The sequence below is a fragment of the Corythoichthys intestinalis genome, chromosome 9 (assembly GCF_030265065.1).
Source record: "Corythoichthys intestinalis isolate RoL2023-P3 chromosome 9, ASM3026506v1, whole genome shotgun sequence".
Taxonomy (NCBI): Eukaryota; Metazoa; Chordata; class Actinopteri; order Syngnathiformes; family Syngnathidae; genus Corythoichthys; species Corythoichthys intestinalis.
In genome coordinates this window covers 33,553,754-33,577,164 of record NC_080403.1, presented here as the reverse complement: position 1 = coordinate 33,577,164, position 23,411 = coordinate 33,553,754, and the positions used below count along the sequence as shown (strand labels likewise).

General features: G+C 38.9%; 1 protein-coding gene across 2 annotated transcripts in view; it reads left to right on the top strand.

The window, feature by feature from the left end:
- Positions 1-23,411, top strand: part of cdh4 (cadherin 4, type 1, R-cadherin (retinal)) — a 411,266-nt gene that overhangs the window by 229,971 nt on the left and 157,884 nt on the right. For both annotated transcript variants that reach the window (XM_057846061.1, XM_057846060.1), the window contains exon 3: positions 7,351-7,577. In XM_057846061.1, the coding sequence (XP_057702044.1) occupies positions 7,351-7,577 (227 nt within the window). The remainder of the gene's footprint in view (positions 1-7,350; positions 7,578-23,411) is intronic.

Sequence of the window (23,411 nt, the reverse complement as noted above, 5' to 3'; positions counted from 1 at the left end):
CATTTCAACATGGGCATATATCTCAATAAAGACTAATAGTGATGATTTGTTTACGATTATGTGTGATACAAGCCATGTGGTGAAATGGCACCTGCTTTATATATCTGATTCCTTACATGACACACATTGGTTAAGTGCATCTCCTCAGTCAAACAACAGTCAAATCATGTGATGCAAGTTCTTATTGTAGGTTAAAATAATGTGTGGTTACTCTGAGAAAACTGACTACTGACAGAGGTCCAATAATATCCTGTGTAACAGGGTGTAAAGGGTGCCAGCTAAATCTCTGTGAAGGTGGTTTAAGTCAAGTGGTGGTGGGTTAGCACTGAGTTCAGGTGAGCACTCTTTTTGTGTGTATTGTAAGCTACAGCAGTTCCAGACTAAAGCAATCTGTATGTGTAGAAGATGGATTCGTCACTACCAGCATTCACATGGAATTATTCTGATACAAATTCAAAAATACCCCAGAAATAAAAACCACGCGATAGAGAGAAAAGGTCTTTAAAAAAAAAAAAAATAGAAATCAGGTTGTGACACATTTGGCAAAGGTTATGAATCAATACCTCTCCAAGAGTGAGTGAGTGTATAAAACTGAACTCTTCACCTTCCATGCTTCATTAGCATAATCGCTATCCAAATTCAATACAGTTTGAGTGCGTTTCGGGTGAAGGATTAAGAGAATCAACAGAAGTTCACATTGAAGTCAACTTTGCTTGTTTATAGAGGCGAGTTTGTCATATTGTGGTGACCATGTTAAGCTACATACGTAACAGAAGATACTATTAGAATTCACTTTGCCGTCATGTGCACTACAATCAAGTGTTTACTGAATGCATTTGTTGTGTGGTTCTTTTCAGTTATCTAGTAGCCTGTTTCATATTACCGTATTTTTAAGTGGTCGATGACACAACAGAGTTCAGTCTAAGTGAAGGAATTTGTTGATGGGAACACAATGCTTAGATTGACTACAGTTATGAAAGGTCACTGCAGATTATCCACAAACAGGAAGAGACAAGACTACAAAAGCATGACTTCATGTAGTTATAGTTGGTTGTCCATCATACTGTAACAGTTCGGGAACCCTCTGCAATCTGCTAGCCGCTCTGTTGGCCACCATTTTCTTTCTGCTACATGTGTCTAGATCTGAGTGACCAAGTGGAATGAACACACCCTTAGCAGCCTGTCAATCTTTGTTGTGGATGGCAAAACACACTGAGACAAAGAGAAACACAAACATCTTCACTAATGTGCTCACAGTTTTATCTGACATTTTTTAATAGTATATTTCTTCTGCAGAAGGGTTTTCTCTTGACTAAAATCACCTTTCATGCACACAAAATAAATATATAAATAAAAAGGTCTCTATGCGCTGCTGATTATACTGTTGCGCATATAACTGTCCATTTTTTGCCTCCATTTTTTTGTGTATATGTTTCTTTGGATTGTGATATATTTTGTTTACGCAAGGAACAATTTATTGTCAGCCACAAATATAAGGATACTATTGTGACAATACAAACATATATATTTGTAGGCAAAAACATAGAGTTGCAAACAAAAATACCTAAATAAAACATTCTCTGAATGAATAGATGATTAGTTTTAATAATGTTATATTCCCCACATACCCAGATCTACCCAGATATAGATAGGTTCAACAGGAACTGAATAGGTTGACTGACAATGCGAATAGTTTTCATGACCTGAACATTGATGGTGATGAGTACAACACATATTTTGGGAGGCAGGAAATGAAAAACAAGCCGGGCTCTGTGACTACACTGGAAATGCATTGTAACTCAAATGGCAAGAATAATAGCTTTTTTTTTTTTGTTCCAGCCCGAAATATGTCAGACAACCAACAACTGGAAACTTGATGTCCTTGCCAACATTCTTGACTTTTAAGGCATTTCTTTATACAGTGGGGCAAATAAGTATTTAGTCAACCACCAATTGTGCAAGTTCTCCTACTTGAAAAGATTAGAGAGGCCTGTAATTGTCAACATGGGTAAACCTCAACCATGAGAGACAAAATGTGGAGAAAAAAAAGAAAATCACATTGTTTGATTTTTAAAGAATTTATCTATAAATCATGGTGGAAAATAAGTATTTGGTCAAACAAGCAAGATTTCTGGGTGTCAAAGAGGTCTAACTTCTCATGAGGTCTAACGAGGTCTAACGAGGCTCCACTCGTTACCTGTATTAATGGCACCTGTTTTAACTCATTATCGGTATAAAAGACACCTGTCCACAACATCAGTCAGTCACACTCCACTATGGCCAAGACCAAAGAGCTGTCGAAGGACACCAGAGACAAAATTGTAGACCTTCACCAAGCTGGGAAGACTGAATCTGCAATAGGTAAAAGTCTAGGGTTGTTCCGATCATGTTTTTTTGTTCCCGATCCGATCATTTTATTTTGAGTATCTACCGATCCCGATATTTCCCGATCTGTTTTTTTTTTTTTTTTTTTTTGCTCCCGATTCAATTCCAATCATTCCCGATAATTTTTCCTGATCATATACATTTTGGCAATGCATTAAGAAAAAAATGGATAAAACTCAGACGAATATATACATTCAACATCAGTACATAAGTACCGTATTTGTTTATTATGACAATAAATCCTCAAGATGGCATTTACATTATTAACATTCTTTCTGTGAGAGGGATCCACGGATAGAAAGACTTGTAGTTCTTAAAGGAAATATTGCCATCTAGTGTATTTGTTGAGCTTTCAGGAAATGATACTGTAGCCATTTAACTGTTCTGCCAGATGCATGATGGGAAGTGCAACCATGACTGTGTGTAGTGGTACCAATTATATATCTTCTCTGCGTTGGAAAATAACATAGGGTGTTAAGAAAAAGATCAATTACTACCTTTCTTCCCCACATTGCTTCCCACGATATTTCTAATCGTAGGGAGAGGGATTGTAAGGCTTTTGCCAATTAAAAAAAGGCTCCAAAGGCTGCCAAAATTCACTCTACTCATTTTACGCTGTCCTTTAGCTCTATATATAGGTAAAACGGCGCCATTACAGATTGAACGCGACAATGCGTGAGTGGGTCGTGCAGCGCATGCGTTAATTGCGTTAAATATTTTAACGTGATACATTTTTTTTAAAAAAAATAATTACTGCCGGGATAAATTTAATAACCCTACCTTAAGCCTAAACTAAAGACTCTGGATGAGTGTAACATATTATGTCTGTAACGTTAAATACAATTAGCAAACGATTGAATTAAAAAATATATATATATTAAAAAAAGGCATGTCCGATATTTTTTTGCCGATTCCGATACTTTGAAAATGACGTGATCGGAACCGATCAATCGGGATGCCAATGGTCAGATGAAACCAAATAGAACTTTTTGGTAGATACACAGGTTCTCGTGTTTGGAGGAGAAAAAATACTGAATTGCATCCGAAGAACACCATACCCACTGTGAAGCATGGGGGTGGAAACTTCATGCTTTGGGGCTGTTTTTCTGCAAAGGGACAAGGATGACTGATCTGTGTGAAGGAAAGAATGTATGGGGCCATGTATCGAGAGATTTTGAGTTAAAATCTCCTTCCATCAGCCAGGGCATTGAAGATGAGACGTGGCTGGGTCTTTCAGCATAACGATGATCCCAAACACACAGTCAGGGCAACAAAGGAGTGGCTTCGAAAGAAGCATTTCAAGGTACTGGAGTGGCCTAGCCTCCAGATCTCAACCCCATAGAAAATCTGTGGAGGGAGTTAAAAGTCCATGTTTCCCAACGACAGCCCCAAAACATCACTGCTCTAGAGGAAATCTGCATGGAGGAATGGGCCAAAATACCAGCAACAGTGTGCGAAAAGCTTGTGAAAAGTTACAGAAAACGTTTGGCCTCCATTATTGCCAACAAAAGGTACATAACAAAATATTGAGATGAACTTTTGGTATTGACCAAATACTTACTTTCCACCATGATTTGCAAATAAATTCTTTAAAAATCAAACAATGTGATTTTCTGGGTTTTTTTTCCACATTCTGTCTCTCATGATTGAGTTTTACCCATGTTGACAAATACAGGCCTCTCTCATATTTTCAAGTGGAAGAACTTGCACAATTAGTGGTTGACTAAATACTTATTTGCCCCACTGTACCTATTTTGTCATCTAGCTTTTTTTTCCAGCTATCAAGTCGTCCGTTTCAAAACACGTTCTCACACAACATCTCCATCGGAATCTGCAAACTTTTCCCGACATCATGAAAAGTAATGCATTCCTCCAGATTTTCAGTGCAAAATCAGGGTCAGCCACAAACCCCGTTAACGAAAACAGAGGTGTGGTTCCTCCCTTAACAGTGATAAGCTTACAATGGTGCATCTATTTTATAAAGCCAAATTACATTTCCATGCCAACTGGAACGCAATACAAAATGCACTCTGGTGGTTTTAAACAGACCCTCGGAGACCTTGCTAGTGCTATTGAAGAATTAACACTAAAATAAAGTCTGCGCTCCAGCTCAGCTTCTTAAACTCAATGTACTCTGAACTAACTCCTACGCGCAGAGCTGGTTGCCCACACGCGCAGACACACGAACAAAAACACACAAGTTAAGAGGCACGTGTCTGTGCTCCAGCTGCACCACAAGAGACCTGTCTGAGTGACAACAATTAGCCTGCTCAGTTCAAGTAAATTGAAGCCATTTACATAATGCATGCCTGCCATCACAATTCATCTGTGGCCAATTTTAGGCAGGTCTTTGTTATCTTGTCACAACCTGTTGTTAAATCACCTACTGCTTTTGTGTGTGGCATAAAGCCAAGTGATAATTTTGCACAGCTTTTCACTCTCGTACGGACATTGTTCAATGGGCTGGGTTGTTTTAATATAAATATGGATGGCATTTGCCAACAAAGACAGATGCACACATTGTCAATACTGTGTTTACCTCCGTCTCATTTTCGAACAATTACTCAGATGGTGAACACAAGCAGCGTCATTTGTTTGATGCTAAGCTGAAATGGCGGGGATCTGCTTTATTAGCCTGTTGTTTGGGAGCTACTTTTGACAGGAAGCTGAGCAATAAATTAAATAGATGGCTTGATAAAAAGCTGGCTGTGTATAATTCTTCAGACTTGATTTTTGAAAAATCACTCTGCCATTGCTCACAACAGTAGCTCTATTGCCTGGGTGATTTATGAAATCAATTTGTCTTTTTATCAGCAGCCACAGTTTGAGATATGATCACAGCACATGCGTTTCAACTTGGTGTTCATCTGTCTTAACGGGGCAGACATGCTGAAGACAGCCATTATTTATTCTCGTCATGCACGTCATTGCACCATACTGCGAATCATGGAATGATGATGCATTGAGTATTGATTGAATTTGGCGCTCGGATGAAACTGATGTGGCTGTCTGATGTTGTCAGTTAGTTCTGTGTTTGGGGTGGTGTAATGGCATATTCATGTCAGCTGTCACTAGAATAGCTGCTCAGAAGCACTCATCATCTCTCATGCTTCTGTGTGTTTGCAATATTTATGAAACATTTACTCATGAACTATATTGACAGAATGAGGAATGACGTGATCAATCAGGGCTAAGGGGAGATACCTTAGTACTAGGGTTGTTCCGATCATGTTTTTTTGCTCCCGATCCGATCTCGATCGTTTTAGTTTGAGTATCTGCTGATCCCGATATTTCCCGATCCGATTGCTTTTTTTTTGCTCCCGATTCAATTCCAATCATTCCCGATAATTTTTCCCGATCATATACATTTTGGCAATGCATTAAGAAAAAAATGAATAAAACTCGGACGAATATATACATTCAACATACAGTACATAAGTACTGTATTTGTTAATTATGACAATAAATCCTCAAGATGGCATTTACATTATTAACATTCTTTCTGTGAGAGGGATCCACGGATAGAAAGACTTGTGACTTTGTATATTGTGACCAAATATTGCCATCTAGTGTATTTGTTGAGCTTTCAGTAAATGATACTGTAGTCATGCCCAAATGCATGATGGGAAGTGGAACAATGACTGTGCGTAGTGCTACCAATTGATATATCTTCTCTGCGTCGGGAAATAACATAAGGTGTTAAGATAAAGGTCAATTGCTACCTTGCCTCCCCACAGTGCTTCCCATGATATTTCTAATCGTAGGGAGAGTGATTGTAAGGTTTTAGCCAATTAAAAAATGCTCCAAAAGCTGCCAAAATTCACTCTACTCACTTTACGCTGCCTTTTATCTCTCTATATAGGTAAAACGGCGCCATTACAGATTGAACGCGACAATGCGTGAGTGGGTCGTGCAGCTCATGCATTATTTGCGTTAAATATTTTAACGTGATACTTTTTTTTTTTTTTTTAATTAATTACCGCCGTTATTAGGATAAATTTGATAACCTTACTTTAAGCCTAAAATAAAGACTCTGGAAAAGTGAAACATATTATGTCTGTAACGTTAAATACAATTAGAAAACAATTTAATCAAAAAAAAATATATATATATATATATATATGTATATATATATATATATATATATATATATATATATGTATATTAAAAACATGCATGGCCGATATTTTTTTGCCGATTCCGATACTTTGAAAATGACGTGATTGGACCCGATCGATCGCCATCACATCTCTACTTAGTACCCATGAAATTTCTTGATTTTACCAAGACATTTTTGACATTTCTATGCTTGTACTTTAGAACTGTATAAGGAAGGCGCCTTTCTGTTCCAGCATGATTACTGCGCCTCAGTCCATGAAGGCATGCTTGGATGGACTTGGTGTAAAGGAACTTACATAGAGGTGGGAGGCCTTTAGGAAGTAAATGTAATTATTAAACCAGACCATAATTGTGCTATTAAACTGACAGCTTGGGAATCCCTTGCAAAGTTTACGTCAAGTGTGAATCCGCATAGACAGAAAGAAAAAAAACATCCCTTGTGCCTCAAAAAACATGATACCAATGTGCTTGGCAGTAAAGATTCAGCAACATTCAGCTCAGTCAGCCTAATATCCGTTGGCCCTACTGTTCATGCCTTCCCCGGAGAAGTTGAGAGAAATTCTGTTTTGACATTGCTATCTGTCTAGTTTGGGAAGAAGAATGATACAAAAGAGAATTAGGCTCCCCTGTGTATCTGGTTCAGAAAAAGATAAGCAGTTCATTTTGCCAGAGATGTCAAAGTGAGGAATCAGAAGTGACAGCAAAAGGGATGAGATATTTCAAGATATGTTTTGATGGGTGCAGGTTAATCTTAAAATGTGTCAAGGATTTGCCAAACCCTCATGAAGTAAATCTCACTTTGATGTTCTCTAATTCTGTAACCTCTTTCTCTCTGTTTCTTTGCAGTGAAGTTTGAAGACTGCCAGCACAGCAGAGAGGTGGGCTTTGTTAGCAGCGACCCCAACTTCAGCGTGAGGCCCGACGGGGCTGTCTATGCTGAGCAGGAGTTTGCAAACCTTTCGGAACCCGTCCAATTCATGGTGACTGCCAGAGAGGTCTTTGATCCACACATCTGGGAGACTACTGTTAAACTAGCACCAGCTGGACATCCCCACTCTTTACCCCTGACAAAGGTACCCATATATTATGCTTCTTCACACCCATAAACTCTTCACATAATGTACAGTATTCGCTCAACTCAAATTCAAGTAGTAGAAGCCCATCAACACACACTGAAAAGGTCTAAAAATGAACGAAAAGCATAAAAATGTTAGGTTTAAAGGGTATGAAAACCCCTGGGGAAATGTTAATATTCCATCATTTATCCATAAATGCATGCCTTTTGTATTCATATCATGCCACTTCGTGTAATTACACACAAGAAAATGAGAGAAATTTGGATCGATTGTCAAGCTAAAACGACCGGCGCCCAAGATCTTGCAGATTGTGTGCGTGACGTCATTACAAGTGAAGAGAGTGCCACCGGCCACTAGGGGGGCAGCGCCTCTCTGTATCAATATAATTCGTTCTAGTGAGGGGAGAATTAGGGGTGTTTTGAGCTGTTTATGCTGTTGCATTGTGTTCGTCCTGCTCTGCACATAATCCAGGTTCCCTCATGAAGAAACACCCCTCGTTGTCAATAAAAGAGAATTCAGAATTGACAGTGAGGGGTGTTTCTTCAACAAGAAAAAGGCTCAGTGCTTTAATACTGAATAGCGGCGATGATGGCGAACAATTTCATTTCTAGTTCCAGCGACGAATCCGACGTAGAAGGACGTAACGAATGTTCATCTAATGGTGACGAGGAGAGTTACGAAGCTTTAATTGATGTTTTAGGTTACCTATTTGATCCCAAACGAACCCCAATGCAGCGTTAAACGGTCATTGAGGGGAGCAATGACACTGATGAAACATCGGCAGCAGATGGTGTGGGAAACACCGAATGGTTTGTTTTGCATTTCTTTTTGTGAAGCTGATACACCGTGACCGCAAAATAAAGTAATGTATAGAATAATTATCATTTATTGCGCTATCATAGCTTTTCGCTCTGCCAACAGACACAAATATGAATGGGATTAGAGGATTTGTTCTATATATTTTACGAGCGATAATTTATACATGTGTCCAGTCCTCTATCCAATGCGTGATATTTTTTTTATTATAGAAGAGTACTCACTCTGGCCATTTCCAGCTTAGCAACTACCCTCCTTTGCTTTGCCTGGGATGGTGAGGTGGTCTCATCAGTGGCAGTCTTTGTCCTCTTTCTTCGTGTCATGGGACATTTAGGTGGCTGCGCGTGTATGGTGGGCACCACATCTGCTTTGAGCAGCAATCTTTTAGTAAAACCCGATTTCACTTGTCCATAGTTTGAGAAGCTTTCAGGTGGAAAATGTGCACCACACAGAACTGTGCCGGAGGCTGGGTCTGGAAAATTAGCCCTCTTTGCACGGACGAACTTTACCCATTGTCTGCGTAGTCCAGCTTTTTTTTTTTCGCGTTCGGGACCTCATGGATACTATATTCCTATAAATAGCTATTTGTACACCACATAGCACAGCAGTTTTGAACCATTTTAGTGATGTTTTGGTCAAACAAACCCGAACGCTACTCTCTCGTCGATAATAAACAATGGCACCTGGCTCCGCCTCGACTTTCATTCACTTGTAGTGACGTCGCCGCCCCATTCGGCTGTATCCGGAACACTTTCGGAAATGTTCATCATTTTCGATCTATTTTCGATAATTGCTCATTAATGTGATTGATTTTTTTGTTAACTTTATCAATATTTGTTATCTTGGCACTTAACGGTTCTATTGATGTCTCAACACTCCCTTTGTGTTTTAATACCCTTTAAATTTTGTTATTTTTGCCGGAGTTTTGCCAGTGAATTGTTGATGAGAATGTTACTTGTATGAGTTGTGAATATAAAAGATCTTGGATTTGGATGTGCAGCTACAAATAGACTACTGTACAGTACAGTACTACAGTAGGATAAACTAGACTAAAAACAAGTGGTTTGTTGGTAATATTGCATCACTGCTTTTAGCAGATTGTGGAGAAAAGGTTGCGCTATTGTGGTTTTGGGTTCGCTCTTACAGTTTGGATGAGAAATATGGTTATCCAGGAAAAGCCTAAGAATAAACTTGACGAGAGGAACCAGATGAAGTGGTTTGGCTGATTTGAAATTTCAATACAGAGGCACGATGGCCACATCCCATGGGGAGGATACCCCAGAGAAGAGCCATAGTGAGTAACACTATACCGTATTTTTCGGACTACAAGTCGCACCTGAGTATAAGTTGCACCGGCCATAAAATGCCCAACGAAGAGAAATAAAACATATACAAGTCGCACCAGAGTATAAGTCGTGTTTTTGGGGGAAATTTACTTGATAAAATCCAACACATAGAACAGACATGTCATCTTGAAAGGCAATTTAATATACAACGAAATGCGAATATACTGTCCTCACCAGGACGCCACGGCTCGGTCCTGGCTATTCAGCGGGCTAAACTCCCAAATGACGATGCTGGACATCCGTATAATTTGCTGAATAAATTTCGTCCTCGATACCAAACAGGTTCGAATCGCGTAAATAAATGATAATTAGGTGCTTTTACAGCAATGATATGACACAAACGGTTAGCATGCATTCGCTAGCATTAGCACATCGTTCAAACAACCACACAACTGGCTCTAAGTGTCCGATCGCGGGTGGAAAACACACAACACCAACAGAAAAGATGATACACACAGGTGTTGCCTCTGTAGAGATATTTTACAAGCATTAACAATGAACGTAGGTTCACAGCCGTGTTTCTCATTCGCTAACTTGCCCACTCAGTCAGAGCTACGTAGCTGTCGGTCTTCTTCTGGCGTGTGAGCGCTCTTCTTCACGTAAACAAGTGCAAGTGCGCCCCCACATGGGTGTGAAAGCGCCACAAACTAAAAGCATGCTTTTCAATATAAAAAAGTCAATAATACAATTAAACACACATTGCCAAAGGCAGAACGCGAACGTGGCCATAGCTATTAAGTTATTCAGATAACTATAGCATAAAGAACATGCTAACAAGTTTACCAAACCTTCAGTGTCACTCCAAAATACCAAAATAACACGTGAAATCATATCATAATATGTTAATAATTTCACACATAAGTTGCTCCTGAGTATAAGTCGCACCCCCAGCCAAACTATGAAAAAAACTGCGACTTTTTGTCCGAAAAATACGGTACTCACTTCACATACATTAATTTGTGTAAAAATTAGATGGGTTAAAAAAAGAAGGTCTTGCTAAGATTTTATAGCTTTCACTTGACTACAAAGAAAGTGCCCTTTCACACTGCGATTCCACCAATGGCCTGCTGGGGGGGAAAAAAATAGAAATATTTACTATGGATGGTAAAATCCAGATGGAGATGATTTTTTTCTTATGAACTGACCAGATACTACCAACATTCACCAATAGAGGGTAACAATACTGTAGACCAGACTTGTCCAAAGTCCGGCCCGGGGGCCAAATGCGGCCCCTGGTCAAATTTCATCCGGCCCCCAGCCCCTGTCATAAAATCAATGACGTCTGGCCCGCACACAGACTTAATAAATTGGTCAGCAGTACTGCTACCAGTATATGAAGTAGCTCACACACTAAATGCTGCTCCTCATTTACCCACTAAAAGGCAGCAGCACTCTAAGCAACATTACCCCATGTGACCCTTAACTCCCAATTGTCTAAAATAGTGACAATCAACACAAAAAAGAAAGTTGACTGCGACGGCTGACGCTTCAGGGATAGCTGGAAATTGGACTATTTCTTCACTAAAATATGCAACAACTGTGTCTGCCTCATTTGCAAAGAGACAGTCACTGCTTTTGAAGAGTTCAGTGTGAGGCGATATTACTAAACAAGAGACGCTGACATGTACGACAAGATTACAGGGAAGATACGTAGCGAGAAATTTAAGCAACTTGAAGCTAGTTTAATTTCACAGCAGCAGTATTTCACAAGAACTCGAGAATCGAAAGAGAACGCCACAAAGGCTAGTTGCGAGATTGCTGATATTATTAATTTAAAAAAAATAATAAATCAAACGTGACACAGAGAACGGCTTGCTAAAATTTGCTTAAATATATTGTTCTACGTAAAGGACGTCAACCAAGGTCCCCCCCCACATTTTTACCACACCAAATCTGGCCCCCTTTGCAAAAAGTTTGGACACCCCTGCTGTAGACAGTGAAACAATCTTGATGAGCTTGCACACACTACAATGGTGCTGTATGCAGTCTAGAAATGTGAGGACGGGGAATCGAAGATAGCTCCAGCGAAGCTTCCTGTCAGAATGTGTGCATCTGGCCGATATATCGGGGCGATATTTGGAAATTTGACGTACATCGGTATCAGACTTTCTTTAATCAGACTAGCCGATATGAAAAAGTCCATTTAAATCTAGGGATAGGGACTAGGGATCGCGCCATTTTTCAGAGGATCGGAATCGGGTGAAAATTATCGGGTTTTTAATTTAAAAAAAAAAAATTTAAATTCTGCTAATGCTCGCACAGCCTCAGTCTCCCTCCGGCTGCTTTTCTTGGTCAGCAGTGCACTGCGAGTTTTTCTTGTTAACGTTAACAATGATTAACAGGCGTTGAAGCTTTGATCTCGCCAGAGAAGCTTGGCAGTGCTACCTTCAAAGATGCCGAATGTGTCAATCAACGTTTAGGTTGGTAAACAACAGTGTGCTGTGGCAACTCATTATGTGTGTTGCTCCGCAGCAGTTGTCAGCAGTGAGTGGATTTGACTGGACTTACTTAATAAATGAAGAATTTAATAAAGACAAGTATTTTTCTACATTATTCTTGTCTAAAAATAATTCGCATTATGAAGGCGGCACAGTGAGACAATAACATGTTTAAAACTTTTTTCTTCTTTTTTTTTGGAACAAAACCTTTTTTCCGTTGAGCTATTTATTTAACCTTTTATTCAACTTTCTAAAAGATGTTTTTGAGTCTAGGAAATTTAGGGATTTCAATGAAGTTTAGTGTTTGTATTATTCAATGATTTTATGCCAATTTTCGCACTTTTACTGCAAATGAAAATCGGCTCAAAAAATAGGTTATCGGCCGCTCCACTACTAATAATCTGTATCGGTATCAGTACTGAAAAACTCACATCGGTCGATCCCTATTACAAACTGATTAATTGCTCACAATTTTTCTTGCTTGCCTGGAATGACCATACCGAGCAATCCGTGGGCATCAGGCACTTTACAATGTTCGCTTCCATATTGGGAAAACCTAAATATTTTTGAGAAGGCACTGCATATAAAACATTGCTTTTTACTATTTTTCTTAAACATGGAAACGGCGCAGAGTACAAGCTAAAAGAAAGTCTAAAGGATGACATGGGTAGTTCATTCGTTCATTTTGTTAAGTGCATCGAGACTTGATACCAATTACACGGGAGATTTATCTCTCATCAGAGCTTTCTTGTGTTGCTATCTTGAGAGTGCATTCATTTTCTTTTAATAACTCTTGCTTACCTGTTTCATGAAAAGAAAATAGCTCGCCTTTAATGTTCATTTTCCAGTGTTTAATTCTAGATTTTTGGCCTGTCAGTCTTTTTACCATGTTTATGCACAAATGCTATCACACCCCACACAGGTAGGGCTCTTATTGAATGCTTTCCAACCCATACTGATTTCATGGCATGGAGGCTCGCTTTCTCCACCAGCTTAGAGCCTATTAGTTATGCACCATCGCATCTGAAATCCACTGGTTCCCAGAACAGGTTTTAGTGCTTATTTGATTTGCATTTTTACCACACTCTGTTCAAGATAGTCTCACCTGTGCAAAGTAGATTACAAATGGGGCTGGCAGGTGGGGGGAACATTGGACCCTGTGGTTCAAGGTCACTGAAAACCAAAGTCCGTAGTCCTAAATAATTGCACTTTTGATGTTAATGTCTTAAATTGAAGCTTAATAGAACAGAATACAGACTGCACCAGAAAACCCAGTTGGAATTCCATGTGTTTTAAGATACAACTAGAAAATTTACATTCCTTTTATTCACTACACTTCTCTTATAAGCGCATCTCTTGGGGGGCATGTTCTCAGTGAGGACTTGTGCTATGATATTTTCTTTTTCCTACATGACAGCAAATGAAAATGACTCTAAAACTCTGAACACAATAAAATAAAATAAAATATTAAAAAGACCTAGATCAAATATTGCACCGTACAGCGAATGAGCACTGAGCTCATGTGGTATTGTTCTCCTTGTTTGTCAGACTGACAACTTCCAGATGTCAGCTCTAGAGCTAGAGGGGCATCAGGCTTGTAGAATGTCCTGCACAATGTGCAGCATACCCAGGAGCAGAGAGTTGCCAGCTGGCCCTGCTGCCTCTGGCTTTTTGAAGCCCTTGGTGCAACAGGGGCACACCAACTGGCTCTGTGGCTTGTGTGCACAACCACACACACACATTCAAATATGTATGCATACCAATATGCCCATACGCATGACTGGAGACTCAATAGTTGTCAATTTCTGAAATACCACACAAGCATTCTGACTGAGCAAGCACTTGCTTGAAACACATTGGGCGAATCAACAGCCTAAAACAGCCCCACATTTCCTGTAGTCTATTTTTGACTGAACAAAGTTTTTCCTCTTGGAATCAGCATAACTCTAAAGTAATTTTTCCATCAAACCAATCAAAAGAAAATACACTGTTGCCTTCTGTGCTAACAGCATTTGGAGGTTGATTGGCTAAGACAGCAACTAGTCATGCATGGTATGCTTCTACTGATAGTGGGACGCCAGATAAGGGGCCCAATCATAGTGTTGGCACACTAGGATGTAGGAAAGGGGGGGGGGGTATTTTACTTGTATTTGCACTTGATTGAGTTAAGGTTCCTTGTTAACTATAAAGAATTTGCAAAAAGTATAGAAAATGCATACGGTGCAATTGTGGTTTGATTTATGTGCATCATTTCATAACTACTATCTGAACCGTTTGGAATTTCTCACATATCAAAATCACCATCAATTGTGATCTGATCTTTGTCAAAATCACACAGATAAAAAAAACAGTGTCTGCTTTAACTACAACCACACAAATATTTATAGGTTTTCATTAGGGCTTTCAAAATTATCGCATTAACGGGCGGTAATTAATTTTTTAAATTAATCACGTTAAAATATTTGACACAATTAACGCACATGCCCCGCTCAGATTAAAATGACAGAAGTGTAATGTCCGCTTGTTACTTGTTTTATGTTATTTGGCGCCCTCTGCTGGCGCTTGGGTCCAAATGATTTTATGGGTTTGGGGAGTGAGTTTGGTGTAATGACATCAACAATGGCGAGCTACTAGTTTATTTTTTTGACTGAAAATTTTACAAATTTTAATAAAACGAAAACATTAAGAGGGGTTTTAATATAAAATTTCTATAACATGTACTAACATTTATCTTTTAAGAACTACACGTTTTTCTATCCATGGATCGCTTTAACAGAATGTTAATAATGTTAATGCCATCTTGTTGATTTATTGTTATAATAAACAAATACAGAACTTATGTACCGTATGTTGAATGTATATATCCGTCTTGTGTCTTTTCATTCCAACAATAATTTACAGAAAAATTTGGCATATTTTATAGATGGTTTGAATTGTGATTAATTACGATTAATTATTTTTTAAGCTGTAATTAACTCGATTAAAATTTTTAATCGTTTGACAGCCGTAGTTTTCATATTTTAATGAGGATAGTATGCAAACAATGACAGAAAGGGGAAAATAAGTGAACCATAACATTTAATATTTTGTGGCCCCCCCTTTGGCAACAATAACTTCAACCAGACGCTTCCTATAGCTGCAGATCAGTCTAGCACATCGATCAGGACTAATCTTGGCCCATTCTTCTCGACAAAACTGCTGTAGTTCAGTCCGATTCCTGGGATGTATGGCATGAATCGCTGTCTTTAGGTCATGCCATAGCATCTTAATAGGGTTCAAATCTGGACTTTGACTTGGCCACTCCAGAACAAGTATTTTGTTCTTCTGAAACCATTCTGAAGTTGATTTACTTCTGTGTTTTAGATCATTGTCTTGCTACAGCATCTATCCTCTCTTTAGCTTCAACTGTCTGACTGACGGGCTCAGGTTTTCTTGCAAAACATCCTGATAAACTTTTGAATTCATTCTTCCATTAATGATTGCAAGTTGTCCAGGCCCTGAGGCAGAAAAACAGCCCCAAACCATGATGCTCCCTCCACCATGCTTCACAGTAGGGATGAGGTGTTGATGTTGGTGAGCTGTTCCATTTTTCCTCCACACATGACGTTGTGTGTTACTCCCATAGAATTCAACTTTGGTTTCATCAGTCCACAAAATATTTTGCCAAAACTTTTGTGGAGTGTCTAAGTGCCTTTTTGCGAACATTAAATGAGCAACAATGTTTTTTTAGACAGCATTGGCTTCGTCTGTAGAGTCCTTCCATGAAGACCATCCATCCTTGGCCATAGTTTTATATATACTTGATGTGTTCACAGAGATATTGGACCGTGCCAGTGATTTCTGTAAGTCTTAAGCAGACACTATAGGGTTCTTTTTAACCTCTTTGAGTATTCCGCGTTGAACTCTTGGTGTCATCTTTGGTGGACGGCCACTCTTTGGGAGGGGAGCAACAGTGCCAAACTCTCTCCATTTGTAGACAACTTCTCCGAGTGTCGATGGATGAACATCCAGACTTTTAGAGATGATTTTGTATCCTTTCTCAGCTTTATCCAAATCAACAATCCTTGATCGTAGGTCTTCAGAGAGCTTCTCATCAACCAGTTCTTACCAGGTGTGTGTTTTATAGTGGGTAGGGTAGCTTTAAGCCACTCATCAGTGATTGGGCACACACCTGACTTAAATTGTTTGGTAAAAATTGGTTTCAGTTGCTCTTTAAGTCTACTTACGCAGAGGATTCACTTATTTATTTATTTATTTTTTTCCCCCCCATTTGTCATTGTTTGCATGCAACCCTCATTAAAATATGAAAACCTATAAATGTTTGGGTGGTTTTAGTTAAAGCAGACACTGTTTTTACATCTGTGTGATTTTGACAAAGATCAGATCACATTGGATGGGGATTTTATGCAGAAATGTGAGAAATTCCAAAAGGTTCAGATACTTTTTCATACCACTGTATGTCTCACAATGACTTGGCTGATAACGAATAAACACTGATTGGACTGTTGAGTATGTTATTGTGTACCTTTTTTAAATAATATAAGGCACATTAGTGCATCAATGCACTGCATTCGTTTTTTAATCCTTTGACATTGTTTTTATTGTTTTGTTAACTAGTTTATTGATTATTTGTGGTTTTGTTTTATCTATGGGTATAATGAATGATGAATGTGTAACTAAGCACTTAACCAGAACAGTATGATACACCCAGGAAGACAGAAACCAATAAGTACTCTGTGTAACTATGTAACCTGCAATACATTAATATTAGTCATCTCACTACTCAATAGCTGTAATGCTTAAACAAAATAGGCTTGAAGTCCTTAAACCCAACCAGTATTTTATATAAGGCGCACTGGATGATTGGGTTTACTGTTAATTTTGGGGAGAAATTAAAGATTTTAAGCCTGCTCTATAGTCCTAAGAATATGGTAAGAGTCACAGTTTGATTAGCTCAGAGGATGACAAAAGTCAGATGGGATCATGTTGATACAGAGCTTAACGCAGATGCCCACCACGCTGCCAAATGAAGGCGAATTTCGGTGACCGCATAACTCCCACTAGACACTCAAGCGGGTGCAGCGGATCATCTTTGATCCGTGATCCTTATGGATTTACTCTCTATGCACAGTTCGGCACACGTGGTCGGCAAATTGGTTGGTGGAATAAAAAGGTTTTGTGTTTTTTTTTTTTTCTTCTTTCTTTCTTTTTTTAACAGACGTTTGTTTTTGAGTCATGCGTATCATAAACCTGTCAACCCAGCGATCAATAGGCATTCGCTATGAGACGAGGCCTTGAGAAAGTTTTCAAAGAGAACGCTCTGAAATACAGTGTATTATCACATTTAGATGCAAGAATGATCTTTTGGATGCAGTGAAAAGAAAGATGAACTCAAATATAAAAGAAAGCTTTAAAGAGCTCTACATTCATCAAGCAGGAAAGTTGGTTAACATAGTTGATTATTTAATTTTGATAGGGAAATTAAGTGAAATACTATATATAGACTAAAATTGATTCTGGATACTAAAAATCAATAAAGATGCTCTATATGTAGTCATTTTACAATAACTAACAAAAGTACATGCTGACAAGAGAACAGCACACTCACAGAAGGAGAGTTCCGGTAATTCTACCTGCACACAGGTCTCTGCAACTTAGGAGGTTATCTTATCAGGGAAACACATCTGGTCCCCTCGCTCCTCTTGCTATCGTCTAAACATCGACCCCCGCTCTTCTTACATTCTGCTTCCGTCCAATCAATTCAATGGCTTGGTTGTCCAGAGAGTTGGCCTACAATGACCCTATGTCCCAATCCTCTGGACTCTAAATGTGTGAGGCATTACAGTCAGTTCAATATATTCCCTGTTTGCTCAGGTGACCTATTTCTCGGCTTTCTGATGCTTAAAGCATATGTACATTGACTGGCTGTGTTTGCACGAGTAACGTAAGTAAATAATGAATTCACGAATGATGTACGTGTAATACCGTGTTGGGTGTGTCTTGTTGGGATTAACAGATGGATTTCTCTGTGGCGACAACCTTTCTACAAGGTTATGTTTGTGTGCGTGCTTGCTTTTGTGTGTTATGAAAGACTACAATAGGATTAGGTGGATTACAGCAATACAACCGATCAACAGATGAGAACACAATCTTTTGCCAAAAGGAGCAGTCTGACACCAAGACCATTCTCTTGCTTTAGGGCATTGTCCTTCTCCATAAATGGTCATGTTGCTGAAAGATACACTGCAGTGTATTTAGTGTAAAGAATAGAATAGAATAGAATAGAATAGAATAGAATAGAATAGAATAGAATAGAATAGAATAGAATAGAATAGAATAGAATAGCTTGTCTTTTAATAAGTTTGATGATAAGGTACGATGAAATTAGGTGTATAGTGGTAGTAGTAGTAGTAGTATATAGTGTACACAACAAAATGTGAGTAATAGTGCAACGTTGCTAAAGCTGCTGGACAGTAAATGAAAATATCTTTATGCCAAGCACGACAAAGACGACCTACCAAATTTGATTGATGCAAATAATCGCCAAGTATAGACATGTTTCTTAAGCGAAACATGGGTGGCGCCATCTTTGACATTTTCTGCTATGGACTTCTTTAGACAGAACTACATGAAGTGTGGCTGAAGTCAGCACTGTGTAGACAACGTCAAACTGCAAAATCGAACAATAGGAACCCACGGAATCTTTAAATATGGATTCAGCACAGCGTAGATGAGGCTCTGGGACTTTCTGTGCCGTGCGAACTATGGAAGCACCTACTGTATATACAGTACAGGCCAAAAGTTTGGACACACCTCATTCATTGCAACACAAATGAAGGTCCTTATCCCATTGATAAAGCAATGGATTCCACCAATTCACCCTGAAAAGGCAGACCTGTGAAGTTAAAAACCATTTCATGTGACTCCCTCTTGAAGCTCATCAAGAGAATGGCAAGAGTGTGCAAAAAAGTAATCAGCAAAGGGTTGCTACTTTGAAGATACTATAATATTACATATATTTTTTGTTATTTTGCCATTTTTTTGCTAAATCCCATAATGTATTGACAGGACATCGGGCACGGGGCCATTTCATATGGGGCCTATCTCCATCAAGCGGACCGAGTGGAAACATAGACAAAGAGGGTTTTTTTTGTGTGTGTGTTGGAAAATTATTGTGAAAAAATGCTTAAATCACTGAATTCTTTATAGATATGGACGTAAAACAGTCTAGATTCTTGGTTAAAAGCAAAAAAATGTGCAGGTAGCATGTATTTTATGTAAATATTGCGAACTATGAGGCTAGTCAGTAAGGAAATTAGCGGCCGCCATTTGTAAACAAAATTCTTGTGAATAATGCTTAAATCCCAGAATTCTTTATAGATATGGATGTAAAACAGTTCAATTCTTGGTTAAAAGCAAAAAAGCCGGGAAGTTAGCAGGTATTTTACGTAAATATTGCGAAGTATAATGCCATTGCTGTAGCGGCTAATTTCTCCCATTGATTTTTTTTCACAACGTTTCAAAATGCATGCATGGACCGAAAAATATCTTAATTACCTTGAATCCTCGAACAAATCACTCCTGAGACAATCCTTCCTGTTTGAATGCGCTACAGCTTTCGTATTTTTTCAACCTAAATCCGGCTTGGATCCCTGCATGTGTTGATTAACTGCTGAATAACTGAAGCAGACTGTAGGATGGCTCCCTACTTGGAGGCGTTGCGCAGTGGCTTACAGAAGTGACCCATCAATGCAATTATGAAGTCTATGTAAATACATAATTCCACACGTGTTCATAGTTTTATTACCTTCAGTGAGAATTTACAATGTAAATAATCATGGAAATACAAACAAATTTAAAAAATGCACAAATGAGAAGATGTGTCCAAACTTTTGGCCTGTACTGTACATTGTTGGAAGTATTTTGATCATAGACCAGCTACAAAGCGTCAGTGTGGATGTACCCCACCATGCCTTTAATCGAAACCAGCAGCAGACAATTAGTTTAGGATGTGGCTCGATGCTCTAAAGTTAAAGGATCCAACTAAAAGATTGTATGTTTGTTCTTATCACTGCGTTGATTGGTCATGGGAAAAATTCTAACAATCTGTGAAGCCTGCGTTAACATGAGGTGTGGATTTATACGCCGGCCACCTGAGTGACCAAAATGAAGCAAAATGACAAATAATATGACACTTAATGCACATTGATGAACATAAATCGAGACTACGTGCATTTTACTTTTTACACATGAGGCCTAAAGTTGTGGATGACTTTAGCCACGTTTACATGCTGACTTTTATTCATACCGATTCAAATCACTCCGAATGGAAATTTCACATCAGCTGTTTACATGTCACTTCATCTATTCCGATCCAGCGTTTACATGTGACTGCCTTTATTCCGAAAGGACATTTGACAACTGCCGTCTGACATGCGCAGATTAATCAAAACAAAGCGTCACGTTGCAAAACATGGAGATCGATCGTCAGATCAGCTGCTGTTTTAACTTTTCGAGTGGAAACAAAACTTCAGAATGATACGCCGTTCATTTAAAAAGTTGTGTGGGTGCGCTGTGTGTGTGCTTGGAAGCCATGTTGCAAGTGACGTTACTTACGTCACCGAGTGACATCACCACGTCAGTACGGAGCATGCGCAGAAAGAACGCAACCAGACATCATTTCGCTTCCCTGTTTACATGATATAATTTTACTTCTAATCGGTTTGGGAAAAGGAATATTCCACCCCTGTGAATCGGAATGAAATTCCATTCGGTTTGGGCCTGTTCATTCCGAATGAGGTGTTTATATGGAACACACTTATTCGGTTTGATGGTTGGCTCCATGTAAACGTGGCATTTGATGACGGAAGGCTTGAGTTCTGCTCCACCTACATTCATATTTTTTGTAATAATTTTTTAAATTGTGATTTATTGTTATAAATTGTGATTTATTGATCTGTTTTGCACATGCACCAATTGTTGTTATTAAAACAAGAAATTGAATCATGTTGTCCAAAAGTTATATTGTGATCAATAGCTGCAATAAAAAAGAATGACAGCCTACTTGTGCTAAAATGAGATGGACATGGGTGATGAGCTTATAATACCATAACTATAATCTAACCAGGTGAAAAACACCTCAAAGTTTTTCTTTGTAACTACAAAATCCGCTGCAGCACTCGGCAACTGTCAAACTGTCAAAGTCATCCGCAACCTTAGGCCTCATGTGTAAAAAGTAGAATGCACGTAGTCTCGATTTATGTCCATCAATGTGACTCATAGACATACTGTCTATATAGCAACTATCACCCCAGTTAGAATACCACATGAGTGCATGTGCCACTGCCATGTCCAATGCATTGACTGTTGTTCTGGCTGCTTAGCACAGGGTTCCCATATAACCGATTTACAACCCTCCTTTTGCGGGGTGTAAATAACCGGTTATCTGGCAACTTGTGTTGCCCAGTATGACACACAGAAAACACAAAAGAAGCAGCCAGATCTGCTGCCTCGGTACCACTGATACTTCGGGTATTGCAGAAAAGGCAATACGTTGAATTTCCAGAATCTTAGTATCGACTTGGAAACGAAGTATCAGTTTTCGTTACAACCCTAGTCCACTGAACCCTCGTTTCGTTTTGTGTCAGTGTGTGATACAAATAAGACAACCCATACACAGCTAGTAATATAGTGCGTGAAAGCCTACTGTATATACTGTGGGTGTCTTTACTGTATATGTGAATTAGTTCTGTAATACAGTATAATGTACAGTATGTGGTATGCCACAAGTTCATGCATAAAGACCTAACTACTGGAGAGTTTCAATGAAAAACTGAATAAAAAACAAAAAAGGTTTCTGTTGTTGTGTATGCATGCACACAAATGTGCGTGTGTTGAAATGATGCTGTGAGCCCTGATCAAATTAGCTGCAGGGGAGAACAAAAGGAGTGGCAAATGTGGTTTTGTATTTCACATTTTGTATCCATCATGAAAGCCTAAGTCATCAGCCTACATGCATATAGAAAGGTATTATAATGAACATTTACACATATTTCAACTAGGGCTACCAAATGATTAAATTTTTTAATCGGGTTAATTGCAGCTTAAAAATAAATTAATCGTAATTAATCGCAATTCACACCATTTCTAAAATATGCCATATTTTTCTGTAAATTATTGTTGGAATGGAAGGATAAGACACAAGACGGACATAAACATTCAACATACTGTACATAAGTAATGTATTTGTTTATTATAACAATAAATTCACAAGATTACATTAACATTCTTTCTGTTAATGGGATCCACGTATAGAAATACTTGTAGTTCTTAAAAGATAAATTTGAGTACAAGTTATAGTAATTTTATATTTTTTTGAAAGATAGGAATATTATTTTTGTTGTGCTTTCACTAAATGATTATGTAGCGACTTAACTCCTCCGCCCAAATGCATGATGGGAAGTTAAGCCACCATGACTGTCAGTGGTGGCTGCAAATGCTATACAGTACGTGCTGCATTGTGTTCAATTAGGCGTGTTAAGAAAAAGAACGTCTCCTGCTCCGCCCAAATGCATGATGGGAGGTTGGGCAACCATGACTGTCAGTGGTGGCTGCAAATGGTATACAGCAGGGGTTCTTAACCTTTCTGACCCTGAGGCCCATTTTTGTCAGTACAGAGTGGCCCAGAGCTCATTAAATATAATTTTAATATATATTATTATCGATGCAGCGGAAATATTCCTGAGCCGTTGTTCGTGTTGGTAGCTCTCCACAAAACAGTATGTCTTCGTGCAAACTACTGTCCCCGCGATAGCGAACAAAAACCAACAGCAGCGCAGCATTCGTGACATCAGTGGACTCGTCAAGTTGCAAAGAGAAAAATGGGCTACTTTTTACTCTTTCAATGAGTTGTTGCTGTATGTCTGAGGCCATATCTACGATACGGTGACTCACAGTGTCGTTTGAGAGTGGGATGGTCAGCAGCTTCTTTGTGGCGGCCTCTCCGATCATCTCATGGCACATATCAACAGCAGCAGGCAGAACCAACTCCTCCGCTATGGTGAATGGTTTCTTACTTTGTGCCACACGTCTGGCTACGAGGTAGCTAGCTTTCAGTGCACTTTTAGAGTTGCCAGTCAGTGACACGATCGATCTTTTCTGCATCTGCAGCCCATCTTCTTTTCTCTTGAAAAATTCCACTTGCTTTCCCACAAGCGTCGGATGCTTGGTCT